This window comes from Plecotus auritus, assembly GCF_963455305.1.
Source record: "Plecotus auritus genome assembly, chromosome: 5".
NCBI classification, from domain to species: Eukaryota; Metazoa; Chordata; class Mammalia; order Chiroptera; family Vespertilionidae; genus Plecotus; species Plecotus auritus.
Window position 1 is genome coordinate 25,729,197 of NC_137776.1, and position 18,486 is coordinate 25,747,682.

Genomic DNA, 18,486 nt, shown 5'->3' on the forward strand with positions numbered 1-18,486 from the left:
AAGGTCAACACATATGGTCTATTTTAAACAAATACTATAATAAAAGCAGGCCACAGTAACACTTACTGAAGGATACAACAGACCCATGTTCCCAATGACATTTGGAATCTGATTTTGGAACACTAAGGATGCTTTCATTAAGTGACTCAAGAGTAAGACTACAAATCACTTAAATGACACTCTTACTTTACTTATTTTTTCTGAGAATTGGGTGGCAGATAGTTTCAGATAAATCCTTTATAGAGAACTATTAACCACATCTATATAGTAAAAGCCCAAGCGACCTTTATGGCAGAATAACCAGAACAACTGGTCTCTATGATGCGCACGGACCACCAGGGGGCAGACGCTCAACACAGGAGTATCTGCCCCCTGGTGGTCAGTGTGCTCCCACAGAAGGAGCGCTGCTCAGCCAGAAGCTGGGTTCACAGCTGGCTAGCACAGCTACCACAGCAGGAGCCTCTCCTGACTCCACAGCAGCAGGTGCAGCGGGCCAGGATGAGTGTTAGTGGCACAGCGCCCAGCCCCAATTCGGGCTCCTCCCAGACCGCCTGCCGCTTGGTGCACTGCTACATCCCCTGAGGGGTCCCGGACTGTGAGAGTGCACAGTCTGGGCTGAGGGACCACCTCCACCCCCATGCACGAATTTTGTGCACCAGGCCTCTAGTTTTAAATAATGTTCTTCATAGCCATTAGGTTAAATGTTTGCATCAGGAAGTTGAAGGTGTTGGGGCTGGCCTATGTAACTAACTGTCCAAAGATGTGAGTTCACTTCCCATAAAGACTGTTACCTGGGATGGAGCTCCTCAGGCAAGGACTACATTTCCCAGACCCCTTAGCATGCAGGGCAGTTTATGTGAATGAGTTCTGGGCCATGGAATGTGGGTTGAAGAGATTAATTTTCTTCTAGTCCTGATACATAAATATAACTCCCTTGAGATCCTCCATTCTCTTTAGCCCACAGTCTGCCAGCTGGTGCCCAGTCCCATTTTGGAAGCCCCTCACTGACCCTCCCCTCAGCACCACTAACTGCATACAAGTTGATTAAGAAATAATTTCCTATTGCATTAACCTACTAACTGACATTTGGGGTTACAACAAGGACCCATTCGAGTAAAGCGAAGCCCAGTCAGCAAAAAAGAAGCATGTTCCTATAGCGACATTTTCATATAATAACTAACTAAAATATAGTAGTATTGTGGCCTACAGAAGATTGAGCTTCAGTTTAAAGCTGCCTGAAAGGCCTTCAGGTTCCCTCTTAGAAACTCCAGCTCCTGGGCATTCACAGTGAGCAGATCTCCATTCCTTTGTGACACACTGGTGAGTGCTGCCCCTGAGGTCAGCAATGCAGGAGCCAACTGTGCAGCTTTGCAGGGACACAATCATAGCCACAGGTCTGCTAACATGAAGGACTATAACAGAATCACACAACACTGGGCTGAAATACTGAGCCGAGCTTGTTTTAATGTTTAATGGGGAAAGACTGTGGGGTTCTCAAAATGGCTTGGTTGAGTTTTCTTTTCAGAAAAGAGTTCACTTAGTCTTCATTGCACAGTTAACAGCTTACAGAGTTGAAAATTTGGGCCATGGGAATCAGAGCTAAACAGAGAAGAATGAGCAAAAAGATGCTGTTGGCTTCCTCTGCATGGCACTTTCACGTCCTTAAAATCATTTAATCCTTGCAACTCTGAAGTAGTTATAATTATCATGTTTGATTTCATACCTGGAAATTCACAGAAATTAAATAATTTAACCAAAGCTATAGAATTTCAGTTTTAAATTCAAGTGTGCTTGACTGAAAAGCATGTGATCCTCCTTCCATATATCACATGTCTATGATAACACACATACTGAATTAGCACTTACTGAGTAATTACTGCATGCCAAGCATTGTGGTAAATACTTTGCATGGATTAATTTATATGATCTTCACACAAAAAACTATGAGGCGGATACTATTATTATTTCCATTTTATAGATTAGGAAAATAAAGTATAGAGAGTTTGCATAGTTTGTCCCAAGTTACAGCTTATAAGTGGTGAATTCAAAAGTCAGGTCCTAGAACCCACATTTTCAACCACTAATCTATAAAAAGCCTCTAGTCTCTCCTCTCACTGGTAAGAAGTTAGAGACTTGAATGTTAAAGGGCTTGTTCTCCCATGGCATCAACAGCAGCATCAGTAACAGAGCAATCTGAGTCTGCAATGTGTTGGCTACAGGTCTATCTATGTATATTCTTAGTGGCTGGGAACCTAGAGGTAAATTAGACATGATCACTGTTCACATTAGAACTACCTAAAGAGCTAAAAAGGGCTCATCTAAAACTAAAAAATTCGATTATAAAATAAAATAATAATATTTGGAGTTAGAGAAAAAGTAGGGAGCAATGAAAGGTAAGCAATGTTGTATTCTTTGACCCGAAGTTTGCCTTGCAATAATTTATTGACTGTACACATGAACCTGATTTTTCCTATGTGTATTCATTTCACACTAAAACTATTAAAAACAAATACAAATATTAACTAATAATACTAAAGGTGAAGTATTCAAGTTATTTTAGAAAAACACCACAAAGACAAAAATCTTTAGTTAACACCATAGGTATAGATCTAAAGGTATCATGAATGATCTAAGTTTTTGTAAATTAAAGCTGTGGGGCGGCGGGGGGAGGGGGCAACTATTTAATCACTATGCTTGATACCTGAGCCATACAATAACCCTTGCTCTCTGTAGTAAAGAAAATTCCTTTTTTAAAATAGCTACTATCTTGAATTAGCATTACTGCATGTACAGTCATATCATTACTTGTAGAATTACAACTGAGTGACAGTCCATCTCAAAACCAAGACCCACGGTCCCCCAGAATGAACTGGGAATGACTTAAGAAGCACCCAAGTGTCTCTGATGCAGTTCAAGTGTGTCTTCTGTTTTGTCTGAGAGCCATTTGTTTTACTTTCTATTTGCTTGCTAAGAAATTTGTTGGCAGGTTCTAACAAGGAGAGCCCAGCACTTGCCAACAGAAACATGGCAGGACCCAGTGTGTATTTCCTGTTAAATAAGAATGCCGGTTCCAAGCAAACAGGAAAACAAGTCTTTCCACTGGAAGGCAATTTATAAGAATTAGCCTGCGAAAGACAAGTGCTTTAAGATAAGAAAATGGATGGAGCAAAGCCAACAACAACAGAAAAATGAAATAAACATAGGAAGAGGAATCTTCTCAATACGCCTCAGTATGCTGAAATCTATCTAGTATAGACTCTTAATTGAAATTATTTGGAAGGTGTCTTGGTTAGATAGGATGAAGATGTCTAGGCAAAGTGAGCCCCTCCGTGATCAACAATGCCCTCCAAAATAATCTAGAATGAGTTTGGTGTAAAGGAAAGGTTCTCTTTAGCAGGAATATAGCACAGAGAGAGGAAAAGGATTAGCGGCTGTGAATTAAGGCTTCTGTTCCTCTAGCTGTCGACTCCACTGGAGAGCTTCAGGCATTCCAAATCTGGAAAATAAAAGCTGTGCTGTGGGCTTCAGGTTCTCTTTGTTACTCAGACAGCTGCTAATCGTCCTGCTGCGTGAGGAACCGTGAGACAATGCTGTAACATTTAGCTTTCTGACACCCAAAGCGTCTAGATCAGCCCCCAATTAAAGATGTATTAATCACATACACTAAAAGCCAGGATGATAGATGCACCCAGTAAATCTCTTGCCTTTTACTTTCCACACTCAGGTTGCTTCATTTACAGGCAGAAATGCTTAAAAGCCTGCTCCAGAAATGGACCAATAAAAAACCTTGTTCATTACAATTTCCTACCCCTGAAAAAGCCTTTCAGAAAGAGGTGAGACATTGATCATGTCACTAAAAGAGCCTATCTGCTTCAATAAATATCTCCAACGTGGCTGTTGTCATCTTGACTTTTTAACTGTGATAACTAATTCAAGTGTGATTTTGCCACTTGCTACAGGGACACCCGAATCATTTGTGTAGTTTTATAAGATGCCATTAAATAATCGTAGGAAACTTTAGGGGGCAAAATATTACCAATACTAATACACTACCAAAAATCTTCTCCAAGTCAAGCAAGTCACCCTCAGGTCATATCCCCAAGTGAGAGTGAATAAATGGTAACTTACTCTGGATTCACAGACCTGGAACAAACAAAGTTCCTTGAATTCCATGCTTTGAAATTCATGTTAATAAAAGAGTCTCAAAGTTAGTTTTTTACATTGGTCGCCATTTTACAAGGGCATTGAAAATAGCCTTATTAAATTCTTCATCAAAGAGAATATCACTCATAACCAACCCCAAAACGAACAAAGAAAAAAAATTAAAAAATAAAAGCAGATAGCCTGACTGATAATATCCTAAATCCAGAATCCAATTTTCTTTCCCCCCACCTTACATATAGTTTTCATAGAAGGCATCTAATCACTATAACACAAAATGAAAAGAAAAGCCTCAATCTACAATGCTTATGTAACCTCAGAAAAGCAGCATTAGTCATTCCAAGTTATTGAAAATCTTTTGAAGTTAGATTTCAATTTTTTTATTCTATTTATGAGGCTAATGGAACCTATGAGAGACAAGTACAATATTTGCAAGGTGCCAGGTTGGTGCCAGCTCAAGGTGATGAGTTCCTTGGCTTTCAATGGAGTCTGAGTATATCATGAATAACCCCTTCCATCACTGACACAGTGATGGTCCACCGTCGTCTTCCAAGTTGAAAGACTAGGAAGTCAATTAGTGTCACTTATGATGTGAACACCTGTCGACTAAGACCTGGACCAAGACCAAGTCCATTACCATAGCCACTCAATGGCTGCCAGATGGTTGGGCCTTGGACCACTTATGATGGAGTCCAGATTCAAGGAGGTGACCTAAAGACAGAAAGGTCCAGAGTCCCATTAGTCATCTCCTGAGTCATCCAATTTCCCATCACATATACAGTTGGAACAGGATACCTATTTTTCCTAATGGTTGTTTAAAAGGACCACATCAGTGGCTCAAAAAAAGTTGTGGTATCCATAAATTGATCATATAAGCTCCTTAACTTGTAAGCATTTTCACCAGCTGGTGACATTTTTATCTCTGAAACTACGTTTTAGTAATTCATCTTTGTTTTTTCTTATTTCATTTTGAAATGCATAGACAGAATAGAGGGGGGGGGGGATAGAAATAAAAAAAATGTCTGACAAAGAGTAAAGAGCATAAAATTATAGGCTGTAGATGATCACCCACAGAGTGAGATAGGCAGAGGGAACATTCCAATATAATTTTAGTTGCAAATCTATGTGTTCTATACGACTCAGAATTTTTCCCAGTTCAAATGTTGTTTGGCTTAAAGAACAAAGGCTAAACGCTGAGCAGTGATGGCCACGGATGTTAAATAGAATGTTGCAAGTGGGAGAGATGAGAGAGATAAAGAGATAGATAGAGATAGAGATAGAGATAGAGATAGAGATAGAGATAGAGATAGAGATAGAGACAGAGATAGATAGAGAGGAGGTCATTCTAGTGAAGCATTAAGACTCTCTATTTTAATCCGTTTGGTTTCACTGCATAGAAGTCTTCGAAAGTTCTGAACACAAGGTATCAAAATATTTAGGGGACGATATCCAGGAACCATAGAATGCTGAGAAGCTGGTTTTTAGTACTACCTAAGGAAGCCTTTATTTTATTTGTAGCCAATTATTTCCTGTCCAGTTTCTTGCTTGCCATGTAGACAAGCACAAAGAAGTGACTTGTAAGTGGAGAGAAGAGATTCAGAGACCTTTGGGTTAAATTACAACCAGCACATTTTGAAAATGCTTCATATACAAATGGTCACCACATGCTATGCTCTCAAAAATGTGGCCATGAAATGATACTCTTGCAAGCCTCCTATTTGAAACTCTATCTTTTTGGCAATTCTCTTAAAAGCTATGACAGAGGTTAGGAGAAGGAGCATAATTTATGAGAAGGGATTTTAAGCTTGGGAATCTGCAACCATAGGATTAATTTTTTTAAAATTTTGGGATATCAGCCAGATACATGAACTGTATGTGCCAGATAGCTTAAACTCCTACAGGCATTATGAGACCAAGGCTGAAACACCAGAGCTATTACATTTTAAAACAGTATTAAGGCCAATAGATGTCTCCAACTGGATCTGTGCTTGAGAATTCAAGATGACTTTCATAGTCCTGAAGAATAACAAAGAACGTATTAGGAAAGTGATAACTTTTTAGGACTTGAAAAAAAAACCTTTTTTTTTTTTTTTTTAAACTAGAAGGTTCACAGCATCTCACTGGGACCTTTCTTTAACACAACTTGTTGAAGTGTGAAATTCAGTATTATTGGCTCCACCCAGGAGTCAATCTGTAAATACTGGAAGGACTTCATTAGAACAACATTTCACTTAGAAATAGCCCCCTAGTATGATCTCCAAGAAGGACATTGGAGAAGAGCTTCAGCACACAATGGGCAGTTTTATGAAAGGATTCAGTGTGTGTTTTGAAACAAAAAGAGGTGGGGAGAAGGAGAAAAAGCCACCATTCAAAGAATATGTACAATTAGAGTCATACCCTTGAAGAGTTAACAATGAGATTTAAAGGTCTTCGCATCTATCATTTTTACTAAGCAATACACTTTTTATTACATAAAGATTCCTTAACTATATTAACAGCCTCTTAGAGTCACACGTGAATTAGCTGACTACTCAGCATTGGTGTCTACAATAAGGTCTGTGAAAATAATGTGTGTTTATTTTTTTCCCCAACACCATTTATTCTCCCCATATATCCTATCCACCTCCATTCACCCCCACCCCTGCAATCGCCACACTGTTTGGGTACCCATGAATTCTTTCTCTTTTTTATTTCTTTTTGCTCTATCCCTCCACCTGCCAATCCCCCCTCACCCCCCACCAGAGTTGTCTGCTTACTCTCTATCTAAAAAGCAAAATAGAGACAGACTCAATGTATGGTTTTTAAATTATATGGCCACTGTTCCTGGTTAGAAAAAGATACTCTCACTTTTCACAAGGGAGATATTTGGCTCTATTCGATTCCTTGCTTTCAATGTCAAACAAAGAAACAAGAATCCCAATTACATACTGTAATCACAATTCTGCTCCTATTTTAAATGGGGAGAAATGAAATGATGTTAGCTCCAAGAATTCCCAAGCCTCCAAAAGCATCTTCTTAGAAGTTTCCTAAAATCACACTCTACTGCAGGACCAGGACCAGACTCAGGGGAATCCCACACAAGGAGGGGCTCCACCAGCAACTCTTACGGTTTTCTGTAAATATCAGATTTTAAAAAGTCCCTGATTATCTTGGAGAGTGGAAGGAACACTTGATTAAGCTCTCAGTCTGTTGCATATTCAAAATCAGTGATTGTTTGTATGTTGTGACCCTGGCTTTGATAAAGTATCATGGAGGAAGCTCTGTGCTCATCTACCTTCACACTTACTATGCTCAAAATAAACACTTATTATGCTAAAAAAAAAAAAATAGGGTTGATTCAGGAGGCAGATTTACAGCTTGCAGTATGTTATCTAGACAATACCAACTCTCCAGGGAGTCATTGTGATCTTGCCCCTTTCAGAGTTTGTTCTAATGGATGGACCTTGTCCAAGCTTGTTATGCAGAATGAGCCTGTTGGTGGCAGGTCCCTAATTTAGCACCCACTGAGAAGCTGAAGTGACATATGTAAGTCTTCTTTGTATGCACTAGTCACTGACAAAAGTTTCCTAGATAAGATGTTTTTAATAATCTATCCACAACCTTTTTGACAGTGAGGACCAAACTGCCTGAGAAGCTCATGTACATAGATGATCATTTGGAAGACGCCAGGTAAAAGGAAGCAGTCCACCCTTCCTCTTCTTCTGTCCCCCTCTCCTTCCAAGAGTGATAACAAAACAGAACAAATATTTCAAATCACTGCCACTTCACCCATAAGATAATTTAAATAGATTGTGTTTTAGAAAGGAGTCCTTGTGCTTTGTCATAACAACAACAACAAAAGATCCTTCAGGAATGCCACAGTAAAGTTCATTAGGGCCGACTGACCCATTTATCATAATAGAGAAAGAAGGAATTGAATACAAGATATGGTTCTTCAGGGATTGGCAGACATTTTGCTGACTGTCCAGCACTCTGAACCTTTATGTGTGGAACCAAATCATTAGTAACATTTCCCAATGAAAGCCATAATGTTCACTAGGCATGAGACCACACTGATGTCTGCCATCATCTGTCTTTTTTCTGTTATTTTAGTTTTGAGACAGCCTATGAAAACTTCTTCATTCTTCTGACAAAGACAGTAATGAAAAAGGGGTGAGTGTGTGTGTGTGTGTTGGGGCAAAATGTAGACACTGGGGAAAGACATTTTAAAAGAGATATTTTAAATGCTGATGGATAGAGCTAAACCTTACTTATCTTGACAGATTAAAATGTAAAACCTAAAAAAAACAAAACAAAACAAAACAAAAAACCACACAAGTCTTTACCTAAATACAATATGTGGGATGCTCCCTTATTGGGCAACCCACATGAAAACAGCATATGAACGCTGAAATTCAGAGAAAGCTCTGTATATCAGGATGACATGGACAAGAATATTAATTAGTTCCTGTAGATTTCAGATCTCTCAATGCAGGATTAGTCCTGCAGCATGGCTCTTGGTTTTCCTGGTGTTTCAAGGAAAAAACTCTTTAAAGACATCAGTAGGGGGTTAATGGAAGCTTTGATAAAGTTTCTCTGGATCTTTTTATTGATGCTCCATTGTGGACTGGAGTCCAGAGTCTCCTCTGACTCCTCTGAGGAGACAGTAATTAATTTAGCCAGTTGGAGCGACAGCTAGACAATTCAGAAGCCCATCTAAAATCTTTGCTCGCCCTGCCCTGTTCATTTCTCATCTCAGTTGGGCACTGCTTTTTTCAAATCCCTTGATGGCTTCCCCAGAGGGTGTAAAAGTTGGCAGTAGCATTCAAAGTAACAAGCACAACTCAGAAATAAAATGCAAATAAGAATTAGACTGTCAAGTGTTTAGAGTGAATGCTGTTGAATGGATTTTTCCTTCTCACAAATGAACCTATGTGCATATTTCTGTAGGAGGGAAGGAGAAGAAGTCAGGAAAAATAGTGTTCTCAGTCCTGGGTGTATAAATACAACTTTCATTTTTCTACAGTGAAATATTCTCATCTAAAAAGAAATGCAACCCATTTTTTATTCATATGCAATAATTACCACTAGGTTCTATAGACATTTGTCTATGCTGCTCAGTCAACCTTGAAGCTGGATAATTTAGTAGGTTCTTTTGGAAGGCTTTGATTTATTTCTCCTTACCAGGATGTGTGGTACCCACCCTGAATACAAATTCATGAATCCTGGTGCCACATACCAGAAGCCTGTATCATTGTATATGAACAGGTTTATAGTATTCTTAATTATTATCATAATGAATGAGCCTGCATAATAATGAGGGGGTAGTAATAATATTCCATGAACATAAAATTGGTTTAGGTATAAAGTTAGAATCAAGAGACTACTCCCTTTAAAAAATTGAACATGTTTTTAAAATGTACATTTCCTAAGCGTGGTGAACAACATGAGGAGCCCTTGGCTGGATCAGAGTTTTCGATGGGAACATCCACAGGCTGGCTTCTCTGAAGCCATTTTGTGTTACAGAAAGGACTTGAAAACCAGCTTCTACTTTAGAGACTTGTCCCAACAATGACATACTAACTACAGTTGACCCTTGAATACTGTGGGGGAGCTTAGGGGCACTGAGCTCTCCCCTACAATAAAAAATCCAGTTGTAACTTTTGACTTCCCAAAAGTAACTAAGAGCCTACTATTTATTGGAAGTCTTATCAATAACATAAATAGTCGATTAATATATATTTTGTATGTTATTCGTATTAAATACTATATTCTTACAGTACAGTAAGCTAGAAAAAAGAAAGTGTTATTAAGAAAATCATAAGAGAAAATATCTCTACATTATTTACTGAAAGAACAAAAACAAAAACCCTCATATAAGTGGACCCATGCAGCTGAAACCTGTGTTGTTGGAGAGTCAGCTGTTCTGAGGATGTGCAAACAACTTTTCAACAAACCTTCTCAATGCAATTGCTGTATGATTTATTTGAAAGATTTTAAAATGTCTTCGGAAAGATTTCTGACTTACAGATTTCACTAGTTTCCCCATGTGTTTTGCCTTTAAATTTCTTGGAAGTAAGAAAATATAACATGATTCACTTGAGATCAAAGGCAAACCAAGAATCATCTTGGTGAGGAGACATGGGAAAGAGCAGCACATATTATTACTTAAAAAGAAAATTGCTGCCAACATGTAGGAACCATCAACAGTGAGTGCCAAGAATGCACATTTTCAAGAGAACCAGAACACCGCCTCCTGAGGATATAAGCATGTTCTACAGTGTGCACTTAACCCAAGTGTCACTGGGAGAAGATGTGCAGTACAAGAAAGCAAAGGCATATTGAAAACCTAATTATTTTTGTGAAATCTTGTTTATATTTTCAAAGCCTTTAAAACAGAAGGGGTTTTGCCAAATATCAAAAATGTTTCAACTGTGAGATTAAGCTAAATGTTGGTCCACCATATCCTTTGCTGAGGCGGTTCCAACATATACCAACATTTCACCATCTTTTCTTAAAAGAAAAAAAAAAGAAGAAAATATTTTATTCCTTTTTAGATTGAAGAAAGGAGAGAGAGAGAGAGGGAGAGAGAGAGAGAGAGAGAGAGAGAGAGAGAGAGACATTGATGCAAGCGAAAGAACATCGATCAACTGCCTCCTTACTAACCCCCCAACACACACACACACACACCCAGGATGGAGCTTGCAAAGCTGGGCATGTGCCCTGACTGGGAATCAAATAGGCAACCTTTTGGTGCAGGGGATGACACCCAACCAACTGAGCCACACCAGCAAGGGCATCACCATCTTTTCAACCTCCTTTCTCACTATTCCTCTTTCTTGTTTAGTATTCCAGAGCAGGGGTCAGCAAACTCCTTCTATGAAGAGTGTGGCAAACTCCTTCTATACAGGGTGTGACAAAAGTAGGCTTACAGTTGTGAGTAGGTAAAACACAGTGTTTATTCTTATATCATTAGTTATTGATCATTGTATTATTTTCTGTATGATCAGCTGTAAACCCACTTTTGCCCCACCCTGTATGTTCCCTGTGAAGGCCACTCACTCTCTTGAAGTTACTCAAGTCCGTGGTTATCCTGTAAAAGCAGCCTTAGACAACACAAATTAGTGGGCTTTGTTCCAATAAAACTTTATGGACACTGAAATTTGAATTTTATATAATTGCAAAATGTCAAAAATGTTACTCTGCCTTTGATTATTTTCAACATGTTGGAAATAGACAATTCTTAATGAGTTGCACAACACCAGGTGGAGGATCAAGATTTGGCCTCTGGGCCATAGTTCGCCAACCCCACTCTAGGGCACTAACTGAAACTGGAGATTTGTGCCTCAAAAATATCAACAGAGCTTCCCCCCACCCTTTCCTTTTCAAGCTTACAGAAAAGCCTTGGTCCTTGCCACAGCTCACTTGGGTTTAATATCTCATTTCCATTCTCAAGATTACCAGGAGTGTCTCTTTCTGTTTGTTGTGATCTCAAACCACACTTTAGGCCCACACAAGCACTGTCCCTCACACCAGAACCATTACGGTCTGACTTTGTGCTCCAATGCCTTTCAAATCAGGACAAACTGGACTTCCTGGCATCTTTCATGTTCCTTTCTACCCTTAGGCATAATTACACAATAGTCCCCCCTTACCAGGGGCCACCATCCCTAGAGCACATTACCTAACTGGTTGCTCTAAGATGCTTCCTTTTCTCCCACCATCTCCTTGAAGCTTTCCTGTTACTATCTGGAAGGCAGGTAGCAATTATACCCAGTAGGGATGAGAATTCCCACTGTTCTCCATTATATCACTCAAATAACATAATAGGTCTAATTAAAAGGTGACAGAGAAGGAGAGAATGGAAACTTACCAGTTGAGCAATAAAAGACAGTATGCCTCTTGTACTTAGTTATTTTCTTTTCTTTACTCATTATTTTGGTTACATTAAATTTCTCAGTCCTCGACAGAGTTCACTGATTGTTATTACTGTAAATAAATGTGTTAACCAACAAACATCTACTATGTGTGGTGCTGACGTCACGAGGAGGTATCCTGCCACTTGATTGTTGGCGAGGCGTTTCCTGGCAGTTTTTAAAAATTGTCTTCCCAGAGAACAAGGCCAGTCTAACAAGCAGCACCAGTTCATCCGAGGGCAAAGCAACCGGGATTCTCCACAAGAAGCCCCAAAGGGCCTTCTCTAACTACCTATCCTCTGAGAACAATGCGAGAGCATGAGGTTCCCCAGCCCAGGGCAATGGGAACAAGCTAAGGCAGGTTGACCATAGAACCCTTATAAGGTGGGCACTGCTATGAAGTCACAAGTTCTGTTTTTCAAACATGTCACTAGAGCAGAGTTTCTGAGTCTTGCCACTACAGAAATTTTGAACCAGATAATGGTTTACTGTGGAGGCAGTCCTGTGCATTTTAGGATGTTTAGCAGCATCCCTGGCCTTTCCCCACTAGATACAATAGCACATGCCCTGCTCCCAATTGGGACAACTAGAAATGTCCCCAGACATTGCCAAATGTCTGGAGAGGGGCCTGGAATAGCTATAGTGGGGGTACAGCTAGCTTACTGTTTTGCCCTTCGAAGTAAATACTTTGTCTGGCAGGGTGGGGCTTAAAGGGGTGAAGGGAAGGCAGGATTCAGATGTATTCTGATAATTCTGCTGAAGCATTTTTGGAATTTTTCCCACTCTTGAAATTGCCTTTAGAGCCAGTTTCTGAACATCAGAGAGAAATAAGCCCCACTTCTTCATGCTCATAGCTCATGTCTATGTCCTTGGAATCACAGAATTTTAGGATTGGAAAAGATCTTAGAGATCAGCTAGGTTCAAATAATTATATAATCCATCAACTATCTGAACTCCTGCGAACTCAGAGTTTTAAATATGTTTGTCACTAGGACACCACAGCTGTGCTGAAGACAGATTAGCAGATGTATTTCACTGTGAAATATCTGGAACAGTGTCACATGCAAAATAAAACTCAAAAATCACTGCCCTTGGGTACAATTTGGGGTTAGTATAGATTATCAGCCATACGATTTCATAAGGATTTAAAATAACACAACCTAGAGAATGATCCAGCGCCAGCCGTGGGCAAACTACGGCCCGCGGGCCGGATCCGGCCCGTTCGGCTGTTCTATCTGGCCCGCGGAGCAGAAAGAGCGGAGGGTTCTCTTGCTCTCCCCTCCGCTCCTTTACTTTGAATTTATATTAGTTCACACAAACACTCCATCCATGCTTTTGTTCCGGCCCTCCAGTCCAGTTTAAGAACCTATTGTGGCCCTCGAGTCAAAAAGTTTGCCCACCCCTGAATTCCAGCCCCATAGCTGGAAGGCGGGTGTGGGGGTCTGGGGGTGCACAGTAAAACCAGGCTCACTGATATTAAGATCTGCTGGCGGCCATTACAGCATTTTTAGCAAAAATATTCACAGTTCTGTTGCTCGGCCAGGAAAACCTTATTTCATTTATACAGCATTTCTCTCTCCTAGTGACACATGCTGTATTTATTTGCCTGAGATGGTCCACTTAAGTAAAAGTAAACCAAGGGAAAGCCATCTAGAAAACAAATCACCCAGCAGTCTGCTTATCCATTTTTCATAAACATCAGAGCCATCTCCTTCTAAACAAAAGGCAGAGCAGTTGCCAGAGGATAGAAAGTGAAGAAAGGGAAATAAGTTTTCAAGGCGAATCTCACTCTGTCCCTTTTGGTCTGTAATGTCGAAAAGGCATTCTAAGGAGAACATCCATTATCCTTGTTTTTGTATGAGGCAACTTCAGTTGGAGCTCCCACCCACCACCCTCTCCCCACCTCTCCCTCACTGGTCCTGGCATAGAGGTGGGAGTGGAGGTGACTTATCTTATGAAGAGAATTTGGGAGAACTATGTCTCAGCTCCACCCACTCTGCTCTCTCAAACCTGCCTAACTGCCCAGAGTGACCATTTGGGCAAACTTAGGGGTGCAAGCTTTATATGGAAGGGAGTCTACAATTGGCCAGCTGGGCTACAGTGTCTGGGGATGACACTGGGTAAGTGTTACTAGAGCTAGCTAGCCCTTTTGACCACAGCTATAAAGCTGACATTTGTCCATCAGTTGATCAGCAACAAAGCTGAGATTCTGAGTTCCCTTTGTCTTGTCTTCTGGGTCAATTAGTTTTGAACTCAGGAGGGGAGGGAAAAGGTGTCAATAGCCCCTAAGACTCCACAGTAAGATGTAGGTTAGAATGGTTTAAATAGCCATGTGAGAAAACCAGCCCATTCACACCACATTCTACAACTAAAGGATCAAAGCCCAGTTACAGCTACACCTCCTTGCCCAGTCTGCTCTCACAAATGGGGAGAATGCCAAGCAGAATATATGAACGCTATTAATTATGTAATAATTTAAAAAGAAGGGAGCTCTCCCTGGTTTCAAGTGTCACTGGCTCTGACATTAGCTTGGATGAGTCATTTTACCTTCATGGAGCTGTTCATCTGTGGTCTCAGAGGGGGTGATGATAAAACCAGGAACTCTAGAGGGTTTTGTGTTTGTTCTTAAATATGTTACCGATGAGAGAAAGAACCCTGTGAAAACTGAGCAAAAATGAGAGCCATAAAACTTTGTGGCCTCCAGGTTGTAAATGCTAACATTCATTGATTCTGTGTATTCCTCATAGAGTGAGACATCATTGCCTATAAAGGTTCCTTAGGAATTTAATTTAATGAAATAATAGAAACGGTTATAATTAGAATATAATTGTGTATGTGCAAATATGCTTAGGAGAGCTCTGATAGCGTTTATGGTTGCTACATTCACCCAGAATTTTGGCCTACATTATTAATCTGCCCTACTATAAAGAAAGGGTTTGTTAATCAAAGATAAACTACCCCAATGATTTTGAATTAGTGAGCTCCAAATTATTGTAGGATAATGAGGCAGGGCTGTGCACATATACAACACGGCTAAGCAAAAGCTTTCTGGCTGGCCACATAGGAGGTCTCCTTATTGAAAGATTTATTTTTAATTTTGAACAGCTTCCCAGCATCACCCTTCATGAAAATTAAAATAAGGAGCTGGAATTTTGTCCTATTCAGCAAACCTCCTGCCAGGACTGCTCACCATGGCAGAGAAAACAACCCTCACTGTGTCAGAGGAATTCCCTGTCCACCTTTCTCTTAGATCTAAAAGAATTACACCTACATTTTTAGTCCAACTTTGACGGTTTTCTTCCCTCATTGTAGGGGGAGCATCTTTAGCCTGTCTTCATCCCACTCCTTGCCCCTTCTGGCCTGGTGGGGGTTGACATAATCCTTTGGCTTGAATCCTTAGGTGTACATAGAGTCATAGACGTCTCCCCACAAAATCTGTGGGAGCCAAGCCTGTCCTCAGCACATCTCCCAGAGGCTGTTCTCTGCCAAAGAGAATGACTTCACCTGTACACTAAGGCCTCAAAGTCTCCATTCCTAGTTCTAATTCAGTGAAGAACACGAAGCAGTGATGTGTTTTGAGAAAAGCTGGAAAGGTGCTTCAGGGCTGAACATAAGGGTATCGATTGGCTCACAAATCAGACTCTCCAGGGTGTGCAAAGATCACTCTGCACCTCGTTGGCTCCTTCTAACTCAGACACACCAGTGACATCAATGCATTTCCCAGGATCAACATGCAGCATTTCCAGGGCGTTCTCCCAGAAAGAGCACTAATCAAAGACTGGACATCACAGAGTACTTGTGATGCCATCAGAACCTCCTTAATCATTCTAGTCTTTATAGGAAAATAAAACCAATGACCACAAATGCGTTCACAACGTGGAAATGCAGAAATACAACACAAAAGCATAACCGGAGATCGGTTCATACCACATATTTTAAAAGACCAGCCACCTTTGTATCACTGAAGCTGCTTTTGGGGAAGATTTGCCTTTCTAGCTCCAGTTCAAAATCTCCCAAGTCTTAACTTTTTATTTATTCTAGAGAGTTCAGGGGAAAGTGGAAAAATAATGGCTTTGGATAGGGACTCTGGAATACTTCTCACTAGAGATCAATTAGTGCAGACATATTTTACCTAACTATTGAGTGCACTTACTGAAACATGCATTTAAGAGAAAAGTGCAGGAAGAGGTGATAGGATTGTGGGCAATTTATAATGCTTTGCCGGCAAAGGTTGTTGTTCTTAAGAGCCTCACTAAAGGATAAACTACAGTTTTTTTCCTGCTCCCTCTAACTCTCCAGAAATAAGTAACAGGGAGCTGGCAATGGAAAACATGTGGCAGAAATCCAGAATGGAAAATTAGCATGAGGATGCATGGAAACTTCTTCATGGGAAGAATGGGGATGAGTGGGTCAGGGGGTGGAACCTAGAATTCTAGATTCTACTTTGCATTTTTAAATATCTGATATTCAAGATTTTGTAATAGTTCTGCAATTCATGCAGCATGGACAGGAAATATAAATATACTACAGCAAATATAAATGTACCAATACAGATTAGTAAAAATCAATTTTATAAACCTAAATAATCTGTAAATGCTCTAATGTCCAACCATGGACCTTGTGATTAAAATGGCCATCCCAAATCCCTTAAAAGAGAAGTCTAGCATGGAGTGACCCAGCTCACTGGACTGTTATCTGGTTTCAATCACTGTCTTGGTCTTAATTTAATCTCTTCCTCCTAGTACAGGGTATGTTATGCAGTTAATGTCCACAGATTTATTTGTTGAATGAATAAATGTTCATCTAAGAGTCTTTTGTATTATAACACAGCTCACAGGTTCATAATTAGGTCCATGTAGTTCTACTTTAATTGTAGAACTTTAATATCATTCATGGATATCAACACAAGCCCCTTCTCTATACTGTGCACATTTAGATCATATAATAAGGTGGATCTGCTTCCTACCTGCTTGGTTGGTTGTCACGGTGACAGACACTGACTGATCCTGGCTAGGGTTATACTTGGACACTCCATTCACCGCCCAGATTTCAAATGTGTAATTGGTATGAGCCAGGAGGTCAGTGATGGAGACTTTGGTGGCCTTCAGGCCATTCTGCTGTGGGGTGTAGTGGACCCCACTGCCACAGGGTCGGCACTTGCTAGAATCACCAGCTCCACATTTCTTGCACACCACATTGTAGGAAACGTCCTGGCGGCCGCCCGTGTTCTGAGGACTGCTCCATTCCAAGTTCACTGAAGTCTCATTGACATTTGAAATCAAGTTTAGGGGAGCAGATGGTGGGCCTGGAGAAAGAGAGAAAACATACCATCACACCAAGAACTGTAAGGATCCTTTTGGAATCTCTCAGTTTCTATTGTTCTCTGCAACTTCAACAGGTAGATGGGCCCATTTGGCAAATAATGCAAAAAGGAAATTGCAAAAAGATCTTTTAAAATAACAATAGAATAGAAAACTGTAGGTGTGAGTGTCATTTTCATTTGTGTACAAACAAATGTGGCAATGCCTGCCACTCTGAGATCTAAGGTCACTCTACATCAAATGAGCTCCAAGTCCCGGCTTCCTCTCTGAAGTGGCAGGAAAATATCACAATTTATCCAGTCTCAATCTTATCATCTGAAAAAATGGGTATGCAGATGCAATTCTAGTTCCCAGAGCTGTTTGCGAGACTCTGCTAAATTAAAAGAGATATATACCACTTCTGAAGATAAAGGGTGATTCCTAAATTGAGTGTATCATCAATATAGAGGAAGATTAAATTGTTTATTGGGTAATTAGTTGAAACTGGTTTAACCTGATTGCAAAGATGCTGAAGGAAGGTTCTGTGGTTGAAACATCACAGCTTGAGGCAGATATTGCACAAAGGCACCCAACCACACGTTCAGCCCTTGAATTGACAAGGGCTGCCAAGGCTTTGCTTTTATGAAAGACCTACATTAGTACCTACTTATACCAATGCAAAGAAATCCAAAAATGATTTTTGCACTTATGAAAAAATGGTGAAAATAGTGTTTTGCATTTGTTTTGCAGCAAGCTGTTATAGAAGCAGCGTGCACCCTGCACACCAACCTCCTTCCCCAGGAACTCAGCATTGAAGCATCAAGCTGCCTTAGCTTTGAACTGTGTCTGTCAGCATCTGTGCTTTATCTTGATTTACTTTGTGCATCCCTTAGCAAAATGTGCCCTAAGGTGATGTGCCATTTCAGCTTAAGAAAGGTTTCACAGAAACTCTCAACTTTTAGATGGGGGGGCGGGTGTGCGGGGGTGGTGGGGGGAAGAGAACCTGTACTCATTCCAATGGACATGCAAGAGTTTCTGAAATATGAATGGTGGTGATGGAATAGAACAACTGATCCCAACAGATAGTGGTGATTTAACAACAACAACAATAATAATAGATAAGACTATAG

The 18,486-nt window shown here is 40.3% G+C and overlaps 1 protein-coding gene across 2 annotated transcripts in view; it reads right to left on the bottom strand.

Moving 5' to 3' along the window:
- The window catches only part of EPHA4 (EPH receptor A4), a gene marked incomplete at its 3' end in the record, with an annotated part of 137,586 nt that overhangs the window by 44,528 nt on the left and 74,572 nt on the right, over positions 1-18,486 (bottom strand). For both annotated transcript variants that reach the window (XM_080669977.1, XM_080669978.1), the window contains exon 5: positions 17,023-17,361. In XM_080669977.1, the coding sequence (XP_080526103.1) occupies positions 17,023-17,361 (339 nt within the window). The remainder of the gene's footprint in view (positions 1-17,022; positions 17,362-18,486) is intronic.